The 18,719-nt window shown below is 38.5% G+C and overlaps 1 protein-coding gene and 1 long non-coding RNA gene across 2 annotated transcripts; one reads left to right on the forward strand and one right to left on the reverse strand.

Moving 5' to 3' along the window:
- Positions 1-816: 816 nt before the first annotated feature.
- Positions 817-4,844, reverse strand: LOC121411380. The gene is made up of 3 exons (XR_005969457.1): positions 4,682-4,844; positions 3,558-3,719; positions 817-2,996 (listed from the first exon to the last, which is right to left on the reverse strand). It is a non-coding gene; the product is annotated as an uncharacterized LOC121411380 (long non-coding RNA).
- On the forward strand, positions 4,570-18,332 carry LOC121411374 (uncharacterized protein SYNPCC7002_A1628-like). The gene is made up of 7 exons (XM_041604063.1): positions 4,570-4,748; positions 11,799-11,976; positions 13,345-13,542; positions 14,183-14,376; positions 14,943-15,210; positions 15,722-15,864; positions 16,733-18,332. The coding sequence occupies exons 1-7, from the start codon at positions 4,575-4,577 to the stop codon at positions 16,754-16,756; spliced, it is 1,179 nt and encodes a 392-aa protein (XP_041459997.1). The 5' UTR covers positions 4,570-4,574; the 3' UTR covers positions 16,757-18,332.
- Positions 18,333-18,719: the final 387 nt, after the last annotated feature.

An 18,719-nucleotide genomic window follows, 5' to 3' on the forward strand; every position in this document is an offset into this window, starting at 1 on the left:
AAATCTACCAACTCGTCTACCATCAGTTCGTCCACTATCCACATGGTCCAATTGCCATTTTGTAAAATAACCAATTGGTCCAATAGCCATTTAGTCCATATAACATTTGGTCTAATTGGTCAAGTGTTAATTTGGCAAAATGAACAAAAGAAAATGGGTACCGGGTATTACACCAACTGGTTATGAAATGAAATGGTCATACATGTAGACGAACAGGTGATTAGACAAAGTGACTGTTGGACCAAATGGTTGTTCAACGAAATGTTGGACGAAATGGCATTTAAAAGGTCGCTACTTCCACTGACAAATAACAGGAGCACATCGCCTGGATGTTAGAGAGGTAGTAATTTGCACTTGTGTTGTGATTAAGAATCCCTATGTTGCTGGCATAAGGGTCAGTTCGAGCAAAATATACAGTGCACTCAAGAGTCAATGTGGGGACACTTCAGCAATTTTTCTTAAAAAAAATATATTTTCTGTTGTAAACATGATCTAAAATGGAAATAACCTTTTGCCATTAATATGTATTATGCAAAAGCGTTAATTTCATTTTGGAAAGATAATTACAATGAATTTTCACATGAAAAGGACCAAAATCTTCTTTTCATTTTGATTTACCAGTAAACAGAAAATCCCTGTCCCTACACAGTGCCATTGCCTTGAGAGTCATGAGAGAATAATTTTCACGCTCTACTGCCAGTCAGGAAAACATCCTTCTTCCAAGCAAGCCAACACAAGATGAACTTTCCAAACACAAAAATGAATGAACATCCTCACAAAATAAAATACAAGCTATTCAAAATGACAATGCAACTTTTGTTTATAAAGTCCTGTTTTATTTTATATTTCTTAGTAATCCTTCCATAATGTCTAGTACCCTCTTTACACGCGCTAAAATTTCCTTAACCCCGTACTCTAGGTGGGGCTAAATTGCCATTTAGCCCCACCCATAGTACGTGGTTAAGCTTAGCCCACTTTCTTTTTACACAGCATTTTTGCAAAGTGGGCTCACCCCACCTTTAGTAAGGGATTATTTGGCCATGCAAAAAAGGAGGGTTATTCAAGCAATTGCGGTGCTAAGAGCGATAGTACGGGTTAAGATCGCTAGTGTAAAATGAAAGTGGGCTAAGCGCTCCCATTCATACCCCACAATAGAGCCGGCCCTGCTGTCAAATCAGAGGTAAGCATAATGAATATTCATGAACAGCGAACACGGCGATGAGAAAAAGCACGCGCCATAAGTCAGTGAGTTGGAATTCGTGTTTTAATACTTTCCTCATCGACGCTCGTGAATATTCATCAGCTACCACTAGTCCGGGGTTAGCGAGTTTCGTGTGTGAAAAGCAAGCATTCCTTATCCGGGGTTAGCAATAACAATTTGGCATGTGTGAAAAGGAAAAAAAAATTGGACAGGGCTAAGGATAGTACAGGGTTAGCGATAGTCCGGGGCTAAGAAAAATCCTGTGTAAAAAGGGTATAGAAGAGCAATATTTGTCATTGACAAAATACCTCAAAATTATCACAACAAAAATAGTTTACATCACACAGAATAAATAAGTCAACCTCGCAAAAGTTAAACTTTCAGAAGTTTGAACTTGGTCAAATTAAAAAAGCAGAGATGCTTTTTTCATTTTAAGAACTCATTTCGCTACAGTGCTTTTGGTAAAATTGTAGTAAGGTGAAGCTAAAGCAGTTCCCTGTAGATTCATTCAACATATGCAAGGTGGACTTCATAGATAGAAGCAGTAACACATCATATATGGACAAGACACTTTTCACAATCATGAAAGTTATCATGTTTTTATAGCTTTTTCAGACATACAAAAAGCTTATTATAATCATATTTTCTGGCCGTTAAGTTAGGAATCAACAATCAAAATGTCTCAAAATCATTTAGAATTTATGGTCTGATATTAAGTGCATAAAGCTTGAATCAAGTGTTTAGCCTGAAAAGTAAATTAAATAATATTGCTGGTAACCAATAGTTTTCATTTTTATATATTAGCCGTTGCATACAAGTTTTTGCATGTATGCACATTACATCTTTGTGCCTTTGGTTATAACATATAGTTTGAAGGGTGTTTGTGTGGTAGGAAATGGTTATGTAATACATATAATCCTACAGGACTGCTGCATTTTCTAATATCGATTGTAAAGTGTACAGCTGGATAGAGACTAGACTTTCAAGTTGATTTGTAGCAGAATAGGGATGGTATAATCAATCATATCTTTCTTCATTTTTACTATTATTATTAAAGATATGTACTACCACTTCCCTGCTGACATATGATTCACATTGAAATACTGCATTCAACCTTTAACATATATGTACAACACATTTGGGGAAGTCAATGTTCAGATCATTTCAATTAACTTTGGAGGAAAATAAATTTGGGCATGGTCATTATCCAATATTGGGTAAATTTCACGTACAAGTGCATTGGAATTTGCCCAATACTATGTGAAATGCAAGCTGCTTTTAACCCTTCGCCATGTTATGTAATTAACATAGCTTTGCATGGAGATAAGTCAAGGAAAAACAGATCATTTCCATGTTGGAATGAATTTGCACAAGATGCTTTGTTTATATTAATATGATGGAATACCTCTGTGATAAAATAAATTTCCTGGCTTGCCACTATAAGAATTAAATCAGCTCTACAAAATGATTGAATTTAATTTCAAGTGGGAAATAGCCGTCATATCAATCTAGGTAATAGGGCCATCTTTATTGTTTTAAATATTTATGCAGTACCCATATGTAATTTGCCCACTGTTCATACAGTTCTTTCAATATAATGTTTCAACAGCTCCACTTCTTGTTCTTTAATATTTAGATTAATAAGCAAATATCTTCAATCAGACCGTCACACCTACATCCACTGTTAATGGAAGAGGTTTCACCCTCTCAACTGAAGCACAGCCCAATCAGTTGTTCAGTTTGAGCAGAGGCTATCATGATTCATAGAAACCTATCTGATCCAAGACAATGGGGGCTGAAAAGAAAAAAAAGAAAACACAAACCAACAATGTTGTTATTAAAAATTTCAGATTATGAAGACAGATATAAGGAGCTCATTCGTGGGGGAAAGAGAAATATAATCAATTAAGTAGTTATAAAAGGTATGTATTGTTTTGGTCAAAATGAAAGGCTGTCTAGGGATTAGGTCACATTAAAAATAACCAATTGCCTAATGGAACCAATTTGTCTATGTACAAAGCTAATTGGAATGAAATAATTCCGTAATCATCAGGTTGCATCATGTGGATTATATTGATAGGGCTATTATGTAATATTCAGGTATGGATCCCCCCCACAGCAAAACAAGAGTGTACATTGCTGCGGCAAGCACATAATACGCCCGCCTTACATTTGTAATTTACAGAATGTATTTTGATAGGATTTCAACAGTCAACAGATTACAAAATCTCATTTGTCAACCACTTCCAAAAATGGCTCTTAGTGCCATCGATATCTAACTTTTGCAATCAACAATGTGGCTTATTTAGAGCTAGCTGGTGAGATGGTGTACTGTACTTCAACATAACAAACATACTTAATCTCAATGCAGCCACTATTGCAGCAAAGATGGTGACATTCCCAATGACTGCTTTCCTCATCAAGGCCTGCTCTTCTTGTGACTTCTCTGGTGGTGGTCCAGGGGGTTGCATTCGGAACATGATGATATACTTTTACTTAACTTTTTGTAAAAATAAACCTGAAATTAGAAAAAAGAATCAAAGTTAATTTTTGTTAAACTAAGTTAGTAATGAGCATAATTTCTTTCAAATATATCCTAACATTTTTGTTTCAAGAGTACCGTAATTACTTGGTGATGACCAAGACAACAAGAACCATTTTGCAGACAAAGTAAGCTAGAGTGCCAACAACATGAGTGTCATACATGGGATTTTCTGTGTATTATTTCAAATGTTAAGTCTGTGCCAGTAGTCTCTTATGTTCTTTTACAACTAGAATCACAAGTCACATATACTTACTTAGGGCATGTTAGGGGAACTTGCCATAAAAATAAATTTAGTCAAACTTGTGCTTATTATAAACATGGGTCATGGTCACCACTGCTTTTTCGGCCGCCTATCAGTATCAATCATGAACTTTGTCACGACACCTCTCTTCTACTCAGCTCACATGTAGCTCTGACTTAGTGTCATATGAAAAAATGTATAGGCCCGGCCCTAAACAAGTTAATCAATACCCCAAATAATATAAAGGCAATATATGTAAATTGTTATTTCAGTCATGGCTGCTTATGCACTCTAAAAATGCTCTGCATGCCAGGCAAGACGGCACGGGTTGCATGTTGTGTGAGTGGCGTAGACCAAAAGATTCAGTCTCTGTCATGTTGGTTGTTCCGCTGCACTCACCAAATAAGAAATAAAGATAAAAATGTTTAAAAAATCCTCGAAATAAGACGAATGCCAGCTGTCTAGGGTCGGCACCGGCTTGCATCCGCACCCGAGCCGCCCCCGGCGCGGCATGGCAGCGTGGCCCGCGCCCACGTTCTCGCGATATAGATAGAGCTCAAAAACCCGGAGCCCAACCTTGTACTGTTATGTTGCAGTTGCTAAATTCACCGGGCAGACTTCTTCTCTCCAATACAAAGTCCAATATATCACTTCAAATCAAACTGCTAATTATGAAGTTACCTTGCTCACTTACCTTCAGTGTTTTGTATTCGTGTTTCAGGAAAAGTTCAGGACAGATATTGCATCAAGCAGTGAAAAAGGTATGATAATGATGGTGTTATTCCGGTGTTACGGCAGTATCATGGGCATAGGTTGCAGGAACGGTACGGTACCAATAGGGAGCACGTGGAGCTGAGTAGGGAGCTAGGAGGAGCGGAGAGGGAGAGGCCGCCCGTTGCTTGCGGGGCGCGGGGCCGGCCGGGGCGAGGCGTGAGGCCAGCACAGCCGGCCGCCGTCGCGTCGGAATATAGCGAGGGCTAACGTTTGTTAGATTTGGGATTGGGTGTGGGATCCAGTAAAGGTCACTCACTCACTGTTACAGGCGCGTACGCAGGATTTTTGAAAGGGGGGGTTTTCGAGCTGATTTTTTTTTTAAATCTCCGGCCCAGTCTCTAAAAAGTGATGAGCGGGGGGGGGGGGGGGGGAGGTGATGATTTTTTTTCTTTTTTTTTCAGCGCTGCAAATAAGACAATAACAAAGTGGGGATGGGTATGTAACAGTGCGGTCATGACCCGCAAGCGAGCAGAAATGTTCTTGTTTTTGCATTGAAAACATAACCTTTTTGTCAATAGTTTGTTGGTATCATAGTCGATGCTACATGTCCTTCGGATCGTAGCACTCATGATATGGCCAACCGCGTAGCCAGGATTTCATTTTGGAGGGGGCGGTAAATGCACGCGAAGCGTGCCAACACTTACAGAGCTCTCCCTAGGGGGTGGGTGCAGGGAGGGGGAGTTTCCCCCTCCCGCGCGAAGCGCGAAGCTTTTAGTTTTTCATAAATTAAAATGAAAAGGAGCCGTTTCTCTTGTCTCTAGTACCTCCAATTCGGTTGACTATATTGCGATTTTTAACCTTGTTTTCAAAAGTGATTGTAAACGCACAAAAGAGGTATACAATGGAGGAAATTAAAATGATAATAACTCCGCGCGAAGCGCGGAAGCTAAAGTGATTTATCAATTTTTCTTGCCATAAAAAGGGTCCCGAGAAAAGGGTATTCTCAAAGATATATTGAAACTTTCTTTGGAAAGATCAGATTTGATTACAAACAATTTAGCATCAGTGCATATTTTTAACTCGCAAAACAGAGGAGAAGATTGGTAGAGGAAGATATTCCTCCCCGCGATGAGCAATGAAACTCTGAAATTTCAAAGGGCGGACGTTTCATCAAATGTAGATATCTCTAATACCCAATCGTCTCTAATTCAATTGATTTTCTAAGATTATTGAACTTCATTACAAGGAAAATAGTGCGCATAAAGTTGAAACTTCTGTGATTTATTGAAATTATCTATCTATATAATAAAGGATGATTAATTTTTTTGACTTATCCTGAAGCGCTTCATTTTGAAAATAAAGAAACTTAAGTGTCATTCAAAATTTCAAACTGAGGGCGCAAAACAGGACAGGAGATGAATGTATACAGGGAAATGACATGAAGTTTAATACAATTTGATAAAAAAATATTGTACTTTTTTATTTAATACGACACGAATTCCATACCTTCCTCTTTTTGTCTCACCTGCGAAGCAAAGTGAGACTATAGGCGCCGCTTTTCCGACGGCGGCGGCGGCGGCGTCAACATCAAATCTTAACCTGAGGTTAAGTTTTTGAAATGACGTCATAACTTAGAAAGTTTATGGACCTAGTTAATAAAACTTGGCCATAAGGTTAATCAAGTATTACTGAACATCCTATTAGAGTTTCATGTCACATGACCAAGGTCAAAGGTCATTTAGGGTCAATGAACTTAGACCATGTTGGAGGATTCAACATCGAAATCTTAACCTGAGGTTAAGTTTTTGAAACGTCATCATAACTTAGAAAATATATGGACCTAGCTCATGAAACTTGGACATAAGGTTAATCAAGTATCACTGAACATCCTGCATGAGTTTCACATCACATGACCAAGGTCAAAGGTCATTTAGGGTCAATGAACTTTGGCCGAATTGGGGATATCTGTTGAATTCCCATCATAACTTTGAAAGTTTATGGATCTGATTCATGAAACTTAGACATAATAGTAATCAAGCATCACTGAAAATTTTGTGCAAGTTTCAGGTCACATGATTAAGGTCAAAGGTCATTTAGGGTCAATGAACTTTGGCCGAATCGGGGGTATCTGTTGAATTACCATAATAACTTTGAAAGTTTATTGGTCTAGTTCGTTAAACTTGGACATTAGAGTAATCAAGTATCACTGAACATCCTGTGCGCGTTTCAGGTCACATGACCAAGGTCAAAGGTCAATGAACTTTGGCCGAATTGGGTGTATCTGTTGAATTACCATCATAACTTTGAAAGTTTATGGATCTGATTCATGAAACTTGTACATAAGAGTAATCAAGTATCACTGAACATCCTGTTTGAGTTTCAGGTCACATGATCAAGGTCAAAGGTCATTTAGGGTCAATGAACTTTGGCCGAATCGGGGGTATCTGTTGAATTACCATCATAACTTTGAAAGTTTATTGGTCTAGTTCATTAAACTTGGACATTAGAGTAATCAAGTATCACTGAACATCCTGTGCCCGTTTCAGGTCACATGACCAAGGTCAAAGGTCAATGAACTTTGGCCGAATTGGGTGTATCTGTTGAATAACCATCATATCTCTGTTAGTTTATTGGTCTAGTTCATAAAAAGTGGACATAAGAGTAACCATGTATCACTGAACATCTTGTGCGAGTTAGAGTAGTATTCAAAGTCAGCACTGCTGCTATATTGAACTGTGTGATGCAGGTGAGACGGCCAGAGGCATTCCACTTGTTAAATTAGGAACCTGTTTGCCCCCAAATTATGGTTGTTTATAGTAATGAGCTGAAAAGCGGGAGAAGCTGACTTTATGGAGGTGACGGCAGAAACTGATATAAAGATTTTACCCGCTCGGAGCCGACCAGACCAGAAGTTGCGCGATCAATTGAAAAAAAAAGATAACTTCATACATTTACTTCGGCCTAACCTTACTCAAATTCATGCCCTAATGTATACAATTTTAACTTTAACTGGCAAGAAGCACATAGCTGAGGTGGAAAAACAGGGTTAGAGAAAAGGTGGGGGAACAATGGAGAACTTCAATATTGTCATTTAACCGCGCGCAGCGCGGAAGCAAAATTCATATATGAATTTAAAGCAAGAAGAGTGAAGGAGTTTCTCTTTTGAGAAAAAAAATAAAGAATAAATAGAAAAAACACAAAGCTACCTTTCTTCCCTTTCCTTCCTTCCCTTTTCCTTTTCTCCTCTCCTTTTTTCCCTTCTTTTTTTTTCTTTTTGGGGACGTTTTTTTTTGGGGCGACCGCCCCCCTGGCTACGCGCCTGGATATGGCCTTGATCAGAACACTAGAAACTTGAGAAATGTCATGAATAATTACGAGCGAGCGGAGCAAGCGAGCCGAAATGTTTGCGTTTTTCCGTCAAAACATACAATTCTTCTCAATAGCTTGTTGGTAATGATTACATATTAGTTGATGATACATGTCCTTCTGCTCGTAAGTCTCATGATATGGCCTTGATCAAGAGACTAGAAACTTAAGAAATTTCATAAATGATTACGAGCGAGCGGAGTGAGCTAGCCGAAATTTTCGCGTTTTCCCGTCAAAACATACATTTCTTGTCAATAGTTTGTTAGTAAATCAAGTATAAGTCGATGCTACATGTCCTTCTATTCATAACACTCATAATACGGCCTTGAACAGGAGACTAGATACTTATGGAATTTCATAAATTATTACGAGCGAGCGGAGCGAGCTAACCGACATTTTAGCGTTTTCCGTCATTTTGGTTTTCATATTGGTAAAACATATTTTGTAAGAAAACGTATGTCTTTGTTCACTTGTATTCATAAGTATACATCATGATAATCATGTATGGCCTTGTTAATGGCGATACCGTGATCATGTCGGCGACATGCGGAAATAAAAGATATAATAAAATGGAGCGAGCGAAGCGAGCGGAAATTTTTTCTGTGTTTTTCGTCGGGAACATGAGATTCTGTTCATTATTGCTGTCATATACATTATTGGGTAGGGGAACTGTCCGTAACCAGACCAAGGAGTTATCAGGCTCTTGCCCGATAACTCCTTGACCAGACCGACCTCTGGGGAGACAAGCAAGCAAAAAAAAAAAAAAAAAAAAAAAAGGAAACGAAAAGGGGGGTTTGAACCCCCGAAACCCCCGCCCCCCTTGCGTACGCGCCTGCTTGTATTCATAAGTATACATCATGATAATCATGTATGGCCTTGTTAATGGCGATACCGTGATCATGTCGGCGACATGCGGAAATAAAAGATATAATAAAATGGAGCGAGCGAAGCGAGCGGAAATTTTTTCTGTGTTTTTCGTCGGAAACATGAGATTCTGTTCATTATTGCTGTCATATACATTATTGGGTAGGGGAACTGTCCGTAACCAGACCAAGGAGTTATCAGGCTCTTGCCCGATAACTCCTTGACCAGACCGACCTCTGGGGAGACAAGCAAGCAAAAAAAAAAAAAAAAAAAGGAAACGAAAAGGGGGGGGTTTGAACCCCCGAAACCCCCGCCCCCCTTGCGTACGCGCCTGCTTGTATTCATAAGTATACATAAGTATACATCATGATAATCATGTATGGCCTTGTTAATGGCGATACCGTGATCATGTCGGTGACATGCGGAAATAAAAGATATAATAAAATGGAGCGAGCGAGCGGAAATTTTTTCTGTGTTTTTCGTCGGAAACATGAGATTCTGTTCATTATTGCTGTCATATACATTATTGGGTAGGGGAACTGTCCGTAACCAGACCAAGGAGTTATCAGGCTCTTGCCCGATAACTCCTTGACCAGACCGACCCTCTGGGGAGACAAGCAAGCAAGCAAAAGGAAACGAAAAGGGGGGGGGGTTTGAACCCCGAACCCCCCCCCCCTTGCGTATGCGCCTGCACTGTTATGTTGCTGAGTGTGAGAATAAATCCTTGTTTGTTGGAGGGGGGGGGGGGGCATTTCCAATGCACCTCTTAACAAGCATGATTTGCTGTTGATTGGCATGTGACCCTACCCTACAACAAGTATTGGAAACAAAACAATACTCTTCTTGGCAAGTATTCCATAAATTGAACCTCTAAGTGTAGTAGCACTATTTCACAGCTACCATTTAGTCTCATATGCATTATGCGTGAGACTCAAGCATTTTGGACTCTTGTTCATCCCCTCAAATCTCTGTCTCACGCAACTCTGACAGCCTATCCCCATATACATTGTACACAATGTCTGTGATCTCACTCAGATTCACAGAAAATCTCACGCATAGCTGGTCTTTGAACTTGGCATCTCTGCAATTTTGTTATGTCATGTTTTTTATGCAACAAGTGATCTTTCAGAATTCTTTCCATGGACTTTGCCGGGTCTTTCAATGGTCTTTCAATGATCTCTCACAAGTTTTACAGTGATCTCAGAAAATCTTGAGAGACTGCCGAAAGATCATTGAAAGACTATGAAGACATTTGAAAGTTCATCAAAAGACTAGCTAGCTGAAAGACCATTTTCCTGTAAGACTGTTTTGAACCGTTTCAAAAAGTTTTGGAGCCCATGAAGACCACTGAAAGATTGGTCAGGACTCGTGTAAGACCTCAAAGACCATTGTAGGTTCATTGAGAGACCTCTGAAAGATCAACCAAAATTCATGGTATTTCAAAGGTCTTTCAGCGGTCTTCTCTGTGGAATGGGGGTTTTGGGGAGGTGACTAAATTTTGCCAAAAAGGATTAAAACGTCAGTTATATTTTTGTCTGAATTAGACTAGTGTGATGTTAGTGTAATGCTAAGTTCAACACTAATATACCCATTTGTGTGTCCGGACAGGTTGTGTGTCCGGATGATCAATGTTAGAAAGTTATTTGGAAAAATTTACAAGCGAAGTTCGATCAATTTTAGTACAAAATGTTAGGAAATGTTATAGAGAACAAGATGATTACAACTATTGAATTTATATTTTTAGTGTAATCTAAAGACAAAAAAGAAGGCTTCTAAAATATAAAGTGTCCGGACACCTGACCCCCCCCATGACTTGCACAGTTAACACACAGACTAGGGTCCAGTCTAGGCTAGATCTATATCTCTTTTTTTCCATGCACTTCTCTTTTCTCTCTTTCCTTTTCTATTTTCCCCTTTGCTTTAGCACCAGGGCCCAGACTATAGACCCCACTCATTTTTTACTCTCTTCATTTCAGGAAAATCATTAGGAGGGGGGACATGCTCTTTGAAACACAATTTCCTCATTTGACACTAGAGCTCTAATTTATCATATGTTCAAGTGAAAGTTTCAAACTGAGTAACATTGTTATCATTGCTGCATGAGACTTGATCCATGCCTCAAGTAGATCTAGATCGATCTAGGACTGCATGGATCTATTATGCAAAAATGTTTAAATAACAATTTAAAACATCTGTTAGTATAAGACTCTTGGCTTGCATTGCCATGGGAATAGATGTTGCTCATTCATCCAGAACTATCTTTTTCATGCTCATCACAGCTCATATAAAGCACAAAGTCTAGGCCTATTAATGGTCACAACAGCCAGCGATCCAGAGCTACCAAGTCTCACGCATTATGCGTGAGACTCAAGCATTTTGGACTCTTGTTCATCCCCTCAAATCTCTGTCTCACGCAACTATCACAGCCTATCCCCATATACATTATACACAATGTCTGTGATCTCACTCAGATTCACAGAAAAGCTGGTCTTTGAACTTGGCATCTCTGCATGACTGACGGGAAACTGAATGAAAGAATGAAATGCGATGAACCTGTGTTGCTATGTGAGATGTGTTGTGGAGATGGAATGAAAGATGAGATCATGACAAGTATGTGGATTGTGAGGATGGACAGAAGGATGAGATGAGTTGGAATGGAAATAAACAAATTGAATGTAAACAAGAAAGTATGGAAAGCCAAATGTAAGAGTACAGATTAAGTAAACAAACCCAGCAAAATTTACTGTTACAATAATTTTTAGTGCCCTTCTTTACAAAGATACAGAATCAAGAGTTCATTTGTCATTCTTTTAGCTAATTGTTAGAAGTGTTTCAGACATTTGACATTAGTCTTACTCATATTGCAGATCCATGATGGACCAAAGTTTACCCCAGCCTCAGTGGTCTTCAGAACAAACGGACAAGACAAGGAGATTCCTCATATTAGCTCTGCTCCTGGATTACCCATAGTGCATCATGATGGCTATGAGTCTTATCTACCTCCAGGTCATCGCTTCCAGATGAGAAAGTTCAACAAATTAAAAGGTGATCATCCATGTTTTTCTTTTATGAATTAATTGTTTTATAGTTGTAACATGAAGTTTGCAACCATGACAATAGCTATGAGTATTGTTGATGGTTAAAGTTTGGCATAGGTTTACATGCAAGTCGGTTTGGAGTAATACTTTATGCAGATTTTCCATTGGAGCAATTGTTAATAATACCAATAAAGCAATATTGACTGGCCTCGGGCGATACAACATACTGTATATTGCCCGAACTCTATTTATATCACCCTCGTCTGTTTTGTCATGTTGAGCAGACTAGGCCTCTGAATTTTACCATTGTGACTTAATAGACATGACGCGTCCCTGGTCTGTGGATGCAGTATCCAGCGTTTTCTCAATTTGACATACATCACTACCCGGTTCAAGGCCGCGTACAAAAACGCTTAGAATACCCGGATGTTAGCTCTGCCTTATTGCCCGCTACATTTCCATGCATTTTCTCGTAGACTTTCCTGAGCAGGCAATACAATTTTCTGTAGTTCAACAAATCGAAACTTATTGACCGACCACTTGATCCATGTCTTAAGCAGGCAATAATTTATTAAAGTTGCCCTGCTCAGATATCTGATACGGTTAATGATATATCATAGTTCCTGTTTATTTTTTAATCATTGAAGAAAATGAATCTCATTGAATGCAACAATAATTCTAGTCATCTTGGGCAACTTGGTAATGACAAATTTATGAGGAAGGGCATCAACTTTGTTTCAAATGTTTTCATTGGCTAACACGTCCACTGCCGGGGCGAGGGGCACTCAAATTATATTTTAATGGGGGTGTGCCTAAAGAAATCATGAAATGGGGGTCTTGGGAAGTAAATATATACCGCGCAGAGTGAAAAACGGGGTCCATGGAACGGGAGTGCAGTATTGTAGGTATGGTGCATGCAAGTGCTGTCCATGTATATTTGGGCACTAGCCGTGCATGGAGCTGCTGTAGCAGCTACCTATGGAGAGAGTTGTGGAGCTGTTCGTGCAGCTCTCGCATGCAGTGCTTGCGCTAGACAATTTTGGCAGGGCTGGGGAACAGAGATGGTTTGTAAAAAGGGTCTTGGGAGCGGGGCAGGGTGGGGCTGCTTCTGAATGGAGCTTTTATCATTCAGAGTTTCTCAAGAACTGAAAATTAGGTCTGAAAAAGGAGGTCATCAAAGCGGCACGTACCGGTAGCACCAATTTATGTGAGTGACCCCCCCCTCGCAGGTCCAATGCTTACAGAGCTTAATAACCATCAAGCGCTGTATATATACAAGAAGATATTAATTAATTTTTAAAATAATCACACTAAAAGAATAGTAATTAGCTCTTCTACTTGGCTCTTGCTTTCACTCTGTATCTCAATGATGTAGATGTTCTTCTTCATGATGGGGTTATATCAAAGAAACAGATCAGTAGCCCTGTTCACGTTACCAAAGATGAGCTGGTTCATGTTCACACCGAGGAATATATTGACAAATTCTTTGAAGGCAAGACAAGCGAAAAGGAGCAACGGGTCACTGGTTTTGTATGGAATGAGGGGCTTGTGTCGAGATGTCGATATGAAACAGGTAAGTATCAATCAAAGGCATACAGAGATATATTGGGCATGGCCATATAGGCAAGGGGCACGGTTGCCATAAAAAACGCCTTACTTGTGATGGTTGAAGTGAAAAAAGGAACTGTTTAACTATTATATGAAATGACACATTTTGTTTTAGATATACATATATCACAAATATAAACATTGGATTTGAATCATTGCTTAAAAGAAAACTTTTTTATTTTGACGGGTAGGTGGCATGATTATGCTTTCATAATAGCACACAAAAGTGGCCTTATGTTGAACCAGAATTTAGGAGCCTGATGTTCTAAAACTAAAAAATCGGATTGTAACAAGTTTGATATCACAGCAGAATGTTCCCAATATACTTCATAACAAGGTGATGTTTGCTCTTAAAAAGAAATTCTAAGGACATTTTACGGATCCCAAGGACCTTATTAAAAACATATCAAGTCACTTTTTGCTGAATCTTCCATAGAAACCAGCTTTGTGTTTTAGTCTATCACCTTGTTTCAGCTTATGTGTTACAAACCAGATAGTCGAGGTATTAAAAAAAAGACAATGGGGGGGGGGGGATTTCAGTTGGAAGGCAAGCTTCTATTACTTATAGGAAACTCAAATTTCCTGTTTCTGTTTTGATGCTGTAGGTGGCACAATCCTTGGAGCTGAGCTTGCTCGAGGAAGGGGACTGGTGTGTAGTACAGGAGGGGGCACTCACCATGCCTTCCCTGATCATGGAGCAGGGTTCTGTCTTCTTAATGACATGGCTGTTGCATCAAGGCTTCTGGTTCACAGGAAGATGATTGATAGGGTGTTGATTATTGACCTGGATGTGCATCAGGTGAGTCCTGGGCATTTATTGTTAGTTTGCTAGAGATGGGTTTGGTAGGTATTGTAGGAGGGGATACACACCATGGCTTCTCTGAACATGGAGCAGAGATTTTTCTCCTTCTTGACCAGACTTTTGGTTCATAGGAATGAAGATGGTTAACAGGGTTTTGATGATAGAAATTGGTGTATGACAAGTGACACCTAGGAATAGATGAAGATACATGTATCTTGCTATGCAGGACTTTTTTTGTGCCTCCAGTATTTAAATCTTAATGAGTCAGCATCTAAGCTTAACTGACAGTGATGTGAACTTTTATGGGTCTTTAGATGAAAGCTTGTCAAATTCTTTGAAAAATGTTGTCATGTTTGAGATGGCCAAGATGGAGGTTATTTCAAGTTTGTTTTCCCCATCGTGTAAGAACTAAATATAGTGACTTTGATGTATCTATAGAAGTGTAGATCTTAAAACATGACCTCTTTTCTCTCTATTGATTTTTGTTTATGTCGACTTGGTACCTCTTCATTTAATAACTGAAGTCATAATTTTATATCTTTATTCATCTATTTCTCTTTAAGGGAGATGGCACAGCTCTGATCTTCCAGGAGGATCCTAATGTGTTCACCCTCTCTGTTCACTGTGGAAAGAATTACCCAGTCAAGAAGCAACAGAGTGACCTTGATGTCTCTGTAGACCCGGGGACTGGGGATGATGAATACATGAGGATCATCCAAGACCACGTTCCACTAGTCTTGACTAAATTCCGTCCAGGCTTGGTTTTCTTCGATGCTGGTGTTGATCCACATAAGGATGATGCTTTAGGACATTTAGAGTTGACTGATCAGGGTAAGAAAAGGAACAAGGGCCCTGTTTCACTAACCTTGTTATCGGAAAGTTACTGGTATAAATGACTAAAATCCTGCATTTGATTGCCCAGTAGCTTCTTAGGTTGACATATGCAGGGATTTTTACATGCTTTGCTTTCTGCAACTTGCATCACATTGCAGCAGTGAATTTTCTACAAAAATCTGTCAACTACCGGTATGTTATCAAGATAAGGTAATATATCTGACAAGATGATTACCAGCAATATCTATACAATACTGTAAGAGTTTTGTGCTCATCCATGATGGGAGGAAAATGGAAAAGACATGACTTAACAACTTTATGACCTCTACTTATCTCTTGTGAATGGTACATGATAATATGAGGCTTTTTTTTGTTGTTGCCAGAAATGTATCAAAACTTTTTTTACATCTGTCTATTTTATTGTGAGAGGTGATCTGAAAAATTGTATTTTATTATCAGCTTATTGTGTAGACTTTATATGAATATCACATATTCTTACCCCGTGCAGGTCTGTTCAGGCGAGATCATTGGGTGATGAATGAAGTCATCAAGAGAGGTATCCCCTGTGTAGCTGTTATAGGAGGTGGATATGACAAAGATGTTGATAGACTGGCTGCAAGGCACTCCATCCTTCATAGAGCAGCTAAGAAGGTAAAGATTACTATCATAGGTAGATCCTGGGGCCCGTTACATAAAGGACTTGCAACTATTCGAACTTTGCCATAATGGCAACGACCATGGTAACAGGGCTAAGCAGCCAATCGTAATCAAGGTTTTCATGGTAGTTGCCATAATGGCAAAGGTACAACAGTTGCAAGTCCTTTATGAAATGGGCCCCAGGTGCGCTTTTTTTTTCACAATCAGAAGTTATGAAATTGCTGTATGCGTGACTGGGCACCGTCGTGTGCTAAGTGATTTATCCAAATGTAGCTGGCTTAGCACCTAAGAACTTGTTTCAGTCATGCTTTAAATCATGTATAACTTTAAGAACAGATTTATGAAACACCCAAGAGGGGCCAGTTTCATAAACAGTTACAACTATAGTGACATTGCCGTTGGCTACTGAGCCCTTTTACCATGGCAGTTGGCATAATGGCTAAGTATTTATAGCTGTTAGTCTTTATGATGTGGGCCCTAAAATAAGTTTTACATATTTTATTATTTCATCATGGGTTATACTGAATGATGTCAACAAATTTCAATGTTTTAAAGAATGTAATTGATCAATACATTTTTGTTGCCTAGTTGTTACCAAAACTTTTATTTATTTAGACTCCTCATTTCCAACTGAATTTGTGCACAATAATGTTGGTGAGCTGGTCATAGAGATATCTATTCCCAATGTTTTGTGAAGAATAGAATGTTTTGCTGTCGGTTCAGAAAAAGGCCAAAAATTATTTTCATGAATATATGACCAGACTAACAGACCATTGCAGCCTCTAGCACTAATTATAACTGTTAATGTAATGAAAATCTCATATCAAATAAGTTACTATTTTTTTTATTTTTCCATTTTTAGGTTTGGCAAGAAAGGAGTCTTTGATGTAAATTCTATAATGAATTCATCAGCAACTGCAATACAAATGTAACCTAAGTTACAGATTTTTCTTCAAGTGCTATTAAATTCAGTGTGTGATATCTTACAAGAAGTGATTAGTTTCATTATGCATTAATCATGAATGAAATCAGTGTTCATCCTCAGGGTACATAAAAAGTGACTGACATAAGCAATATATTTTTTACCTCTATAAATAAAGAGTATTATTTTCTTACAATGGGAACAGATAAATTTTGCAATTACCGTAAGACCTATTACAATCAATCATATTTTCATTTCTTAGATTGACCTGACTGTAATAGTGTAATAAAGAACCATATCGCTTCATTACATTTTTAATGATGAATATGCCATCATACGACTTAATATGTGAAATAGTCAAGGAAATGCCATCTAAGAAAGTTGGTCTGTATTTGAATTAGAAAATCCAATGCCTGGGTCCCTTTTCATAAAGAGATACAAGTATGGAAATTTTTGGCAAATTATGGCAACTACCACGGAAGCGATGGTAGGTGCCGTAATGGCACAGTTACAACAGTTGCAGGTCTTTATGAAAAGGAGCCTTGGTGTCAAATTATTCATGAAGTGCTACACATCTGTCATATTGGCAGAATTTAGTATTTTCTATTTGCACATTTGCCCACAAAAGGAAATTTCCCATTAAAAAAAAATACACAGCCAAAAGTACTTTAAGAAATATATCATATCTTGGAAGTAGGCATCATGTTATACAAAATTTATTTGTCCCCAGGTATTCACTCTTTGTTTATGAGCTGTGCAGTAAAGGATGTACATGGACAATTAAATAATCCTTCATGATTAAACTTGTTTTTTCTCAACTTATCTTGGTTAGGTTAGTTTGATAAGTAGAAAAATTGTCTTTCTACTACACGTGATGTTCCATCTATAATTACTCTGTGAAAAGGAGCACTACCTTAGTTTATATTTCACACGATTCTGTTGGGGTTGTACTGATGACCTCTTGTGTATACGTGGGATCAAAATGCTTAAACCCAAAGGAAAAGAAGTTATAGCTCAGTAGAAGTTTGAACAGGGGGGCGTTTCACAAAAATTTTTAAATGACTTAGAGTCGCTTGTAAATGCCTAGTTTTGTGCATTACAAAAAAGCATACCGCATTGGTCAGATCATGCTATTAAGAGGACATGCAATACTTTGTTTATCAATAAGATTGCGCATTACATATCATATATGGGTCAACATTTAAGTGCAACTATCGAGTGATACTAAAATCTTTGTGAAACACCCCCCGAAACTTGCTCAACCCTGACCTCTATAGTATAAGCAATTCTGCCTGTTGACCATCCATAAGTCAAATATTATACCCAAGTCAAAGTAATTTTTATACCAGATTATTAAAAACATGTTATATATCTCTTCTAAGTCAAATTTCTCCAAAGTCAAACAGATTTCTTTGGTCCCAAAAGATTCAAACTTGTGCCGAGTTACCTGTATTTATTTCTATGCATGTGTATGTGGTTATTTGGTTGTCATTTTTTGAAATGCCTATTATTGTTTCATATAAAAAATTCTGCAATGTCAGTTTCTTGATTAGTAGTGATTATTTAAGTTCCATACAATTTTAAGAAGACACGATTACATGTATGTTCGTTTGAAACCTTGTTTGTGGGGGGGGGGGGGGTAGGGGATGGGTGGTATGAATGATTTATTTCATTTGCTCTGTTCTGGTATGCTGGCTGTCTCTGCTCATTCTGTACACAAGTGTGTCTGGGTCTCTGTCTTGGCAGAGACTCTCTGGGACCCAACACTGAATTTTACTGGGTAACCAGGGAATTAAGGAATTAAACTTTTTATCCGGCAAGGTGTGTTTTATTCAGCAATTACCATAGTAACAGTGCTTCTCAGCCAATCAAAATCAAGGGAAGATATCAGTTCCAACAACTTGTTGGACATACATGTTAATGAGAC

Source organism: Lytechinus variegatus, chromosome 1 (genome assembly GCF_018143015.1).
Source record: "Lytechinus variegatus isolate NC3 chromosome 1, Lvar_3.0, whole genome shotgun sequence".
Taxonomy (NCBI): domain Eukaryota; kingdom Metazoa; phylum Echinodermata; class Echinoidea; order Temnopleuroida; family Toxopneustidae; genus Lytechinus; species Lytechinus variegatus.

Coding starts and splice junctions, on each gene's coding strand:
- LOC121411374 (XM_041604063.1), top strand. CDS start 4,575: ATGTTGCAGTTGCTAAATTCACCGGGCAGACTTCTTCTCTCCAATACA. Junction 4,749..11,798: donor TGCATCAAGCAGTGAAAAAG/GTATGATAATGA, acceptor CTCATATTGCAG/ATCCATGATGGACCAAAGTT. Junction 14,377..14,942: donor TTGACCTGGATGTGCATCAG/GTGAGTCCTGGG, acceptor TTTCTCTTTAAG/GGAGATGGCACAGCTCTGAT.